The following is a 3,321-nucleotide window of genomic DNA, read 5'->3' as shown; positions in this document are numbered from 1 at the left end:
GTCTAATCAGATTTTTGCTATGACTGGTCCAAGAGGTCTGAAGCTCCTTTTCCATGTTTTTTTATGCATATGACGTCTTTGTTTTTTTTGGGTGAACACATTTTTAGGAGGTTTTATCCAAGATCCACAGTGAAGGTCAAAGTTGAAGAGAACGTGGGTGAACACATTTTTAGGAGGTTTTATACATGTCTAAAGGTCTGCAAGGATAGTTTTGTGTCCTGCAAGCCAATTATTGGACTGGATGGTGCTTTTCTGAAAGGAAAATATGGTGGTGAAATGTTAACTGTTGTTGGTAGAGATGCAAATGACCAAATGCTACCTCTTGCGTATGCTGTGGTGGAAGTAGAGAACAAGGATACTTGGAGATGGTTCCTTGAACTTTTGGTTGAAGATCTCGATGGGAGGAAGTAAGTTCATCATTTACATTCATGTCGGACCAGCAAAAGGTAATGCACATGACCTATCCCCCGATTGTGTTAATTAACATTCATATTGAAATCATATCTCTAACAACACTGTCATAATTTCATTCAATAGGGACTACTGCAAGCTGTACAAGAAGTGGTCCCTGGAGTTGATCAACGTTTCTGTGTTAGACACTTATACGCTAATTTCAGAAAGAAATTCCCTGAAAAACAACTAAAGCGTTTGATATGGAAGACAGCTACAACAACCCATCCACAAGCATGGGAAGTAGAAATGAGAAATACAAAACAGCTTAATGATGAGGCTTTCAAATACTTGTTAAAAATCCCTCCCAAGTTTGTATTTAAATTTCTATTGTTAAAAATCTGCCAGCTTTGAACACTAATATTGATCAACGTATATTTGTTGTAGGTACTGGTCAAGATCAAGATTTAGCAGCAACCCTCAGTGTGATACTTTGGTTAACAACATGTCAGAGGCTTTCAATAGTGTAACGGTGCATACAAGGTCTAAGCCAATCGTAGGCATGTTGGAGGAAATCTGTCTTTACTTGATGAAGAGATGGGCAACTAACAGGACAAAAAGTCAATCACTGTTTGGGGAGATTTGTCCAAAAATCAAGACTAGACTAAATAAGGAGTCTCAGTTAACTAAATATTGGATACCGTGGTAAGAATGTGGAAGTTGTTTTATGATTTGTTTTAAAATGTGTCAGTGGTTTATGATTAAATTGTGTTTATTGTTTTGACTTTACAGTTGGTCAGCCAACAAGATTTTTTAAGTTCGCCATGTGTCCCAAGCTGGTGACAAGTTTGTAGTAAATTTAGATGAAAATTTGTGTACATGCAGGAAGTGGGATATCACTGGCATACCATGTTGCCACTCCTTGGCTGCTATGAAATTCCTAAATCTAGATGCAAAGGAATTCATTCCATGTTGCTTTAGGAAGTCAACATATGAAGAAACATACTCTTCAATTGTCTATCCAATAAATGGTAATATGTGGGAGATTACCACATATGCTGATGTCCTCCGTCCACCAAAAAGAATATTGCCTGGGAGACCAAAGAAGAAGCAAAGGTTGGAGCAATAGGAGTTGGTCAAGGGTGACAAAAGAATGAGGAAGGGTGGTTTAAAGAAAAGATGTGGCATTTGTAAGGAACTCGACCACAACAGGACTTCTTGCACCAAAGCAAAATAGACACTTGATTTCAACTCTCACCAAACACAACAAACTAACCCATCAACTCAACTAATGATGCCATCATCAAATCAGGATGAAGCTATAGTTCAAGGGGATAAATGAACAATTTTAATGTATCTTTTTATATCGTTTTGTATAAGACAACATGAGAACAATTGTATCTTTTTGTAATGCCTGCCATTTGAACAATTGTAATACTTGTTAGGTATTTTTGTCTCTTTTTGTATTAGACAACAGTTTGGTAATCTCCAAACAATGTCATCACTAGTACAAAAATCGCATACAACATTGAATATTTTGGGCTTTTAATGGCGAATTCACGAACGATGTCACACGTTAAATTTATATCTAATTTTTTAAATTCGACGTTAAATTAACGTGGAATTTAGTTAATATACAACGTTAACTTAACGTCGAATTTTGTCAATATTCGACGTTAATCAATTTTTTTTGTTTTTTTTAATTAATTCTGATCATTTTTTACAACTCTACGAGACTTGAAAAGCAAAAAAATAACAAATTTTAGTGTTTGGTATTTTATAAAGCATGAACTATGAACGTGTAGTGTAGTATCAACAACAAACAATAATAGCAAACAACAAACAAGTTCAATCAAACAACAACAACAAACAAGTTCAACTAAACAACAACAACAAACAAGTTCAACAAAAATAACAACAAACAAGTTCAACAAATAAGTTCTTCAAAACGAAAAAGAAAACTAACCTTCAAAAGATGTATTCGTCGGAATAAAGTTTCGTTACAATGAGAAAGAAAGCAGAATGCACCTATGAAGGACAAGAACACAAAAATAATCGGTTAAAACAAACAAAAATCATACATAAAGTAATTAATTAACTTGCATTTGTATCAAATGAAAGAAAAATTACATGTGATGCTCGTCAAACTTTGTTCGAAAAAAGTTTGAGAAGAGAAGAGGATATCGCACGCTAAGATAAAGTGAATGAATTTTCAATCTCCCGCTCAAATTTTTATTGAATTCACTAACCTTTTGACGTCGAATTTAAAAGTCATTCGAAGTTTTATATCCTTTTACGTCGAATTACAATTGTAAAAGACGTTTAATAATTGCATTTATTTACAAAAATGTCACCGCTCATTCTTAACGTTGGTTATTCAGTGGTTGGACGTTGAGCGCGTGACGTTATATGTTGTTTTTGTACTAGTGCATTCTGGTTTTGAGTCTATATTTTGATGTTTTATATTGGTTTTGTCAGCACTGGTTATCAATGAAATGAACATACAACAATTATATTTGTTGTACACCTCGGTCCAGATATATTTGTTGTGCATCACGTATATTTGTTTATCTAGATATTTGGGCATCAAAACAATATATGTCTTATTATTGGGTGATGGAGATTTTTTGAAAAAGTTGTGGAATTTGGCATCTTTAGTGTGGAGCTAATTCCTTTTTGTTTTGGTAGTGCAACAACAGATAGACAATGACTGATAGACAATGTCATCCTGGTGAAGTGACCCTGAGCAATGCAACACAACTACATTAATTGAACCACCTTCGTATAACATATGAACACTGTTTTTCGTGCCAAGACTAAAGAACATAAAGAAAATCAAACTGATGCAGGTGTATGACAGTTTCGTGTGCCAGGTTTAAGTCTTGAATATGTAGTTGCATTAATGCTAAAATTAGTTGGTATGTGATGCAG

At 34.5% G+C, this 3,321-nt stretch overlaps 1 protein-coding gene across 1 annotated transcript; it reads left to right on the top strand.

The window, feature by feature from the left end:
* The first annotated feature begins 428 nt into the window (after positions 1-428).
* Positions 429-1,519, top strand: LOC124836480 (uncharacterized). The gene is made up of 4 exons (XM_088108442.1): positions 429-446; positions 538-761; positions 838-1,095; positions 1,276-1,519. The coding sequence occupies exons 1-4, from the start codon at positions 429-431 to the stop codon at positions 1,517-1,519; spliced, it is 744 nt and encodes a 247-aa protein (XP_087964568.1).
* The last annotated feature ends 1,802 nt before the right edge of the window (positions 1,520-3,321 follow it).

The sequence above is a fragment of the Vigna umbellata genome, chromosome 1, assembly GCF_029865625.1.
Source record: "Vigna umbellata cultivar VRB3 chromosome 1, Vumbellata_1.0, whole genome shotgun sequence".
NCBI classification, from domain to species: domain Eukaryota; kingdom Viridiplantae; phylum Streptophyta; class Magnoliopsida; order Fabales; family Fabaceae; genus Vigna; species Vigna umbellata.
Note: the sequence above shows the minus strand (reverse complement) of the source record. Positions and strands in the feature narration are given on the sequence as shown.

Bases quoted from the DNA above. Each gene is read 5' to 3' on its own strand.
- LOC124836480 (XM_088108442.1), top strand. The intron at 762-837 runs GTTTGTATTTAA...TATTTGTTGTAG, and splicing joins TTGTTAAAAATCCCTCCCAA to GTACTGGTCAAGATCAAGAT. The intron at 1,096-1,275 runs GTAAGAATGTGG...GTGTACATGCAG, and splicing joins ACTAAATATTGGATACCGTG to GAAGTGGGATATCACTGGCA.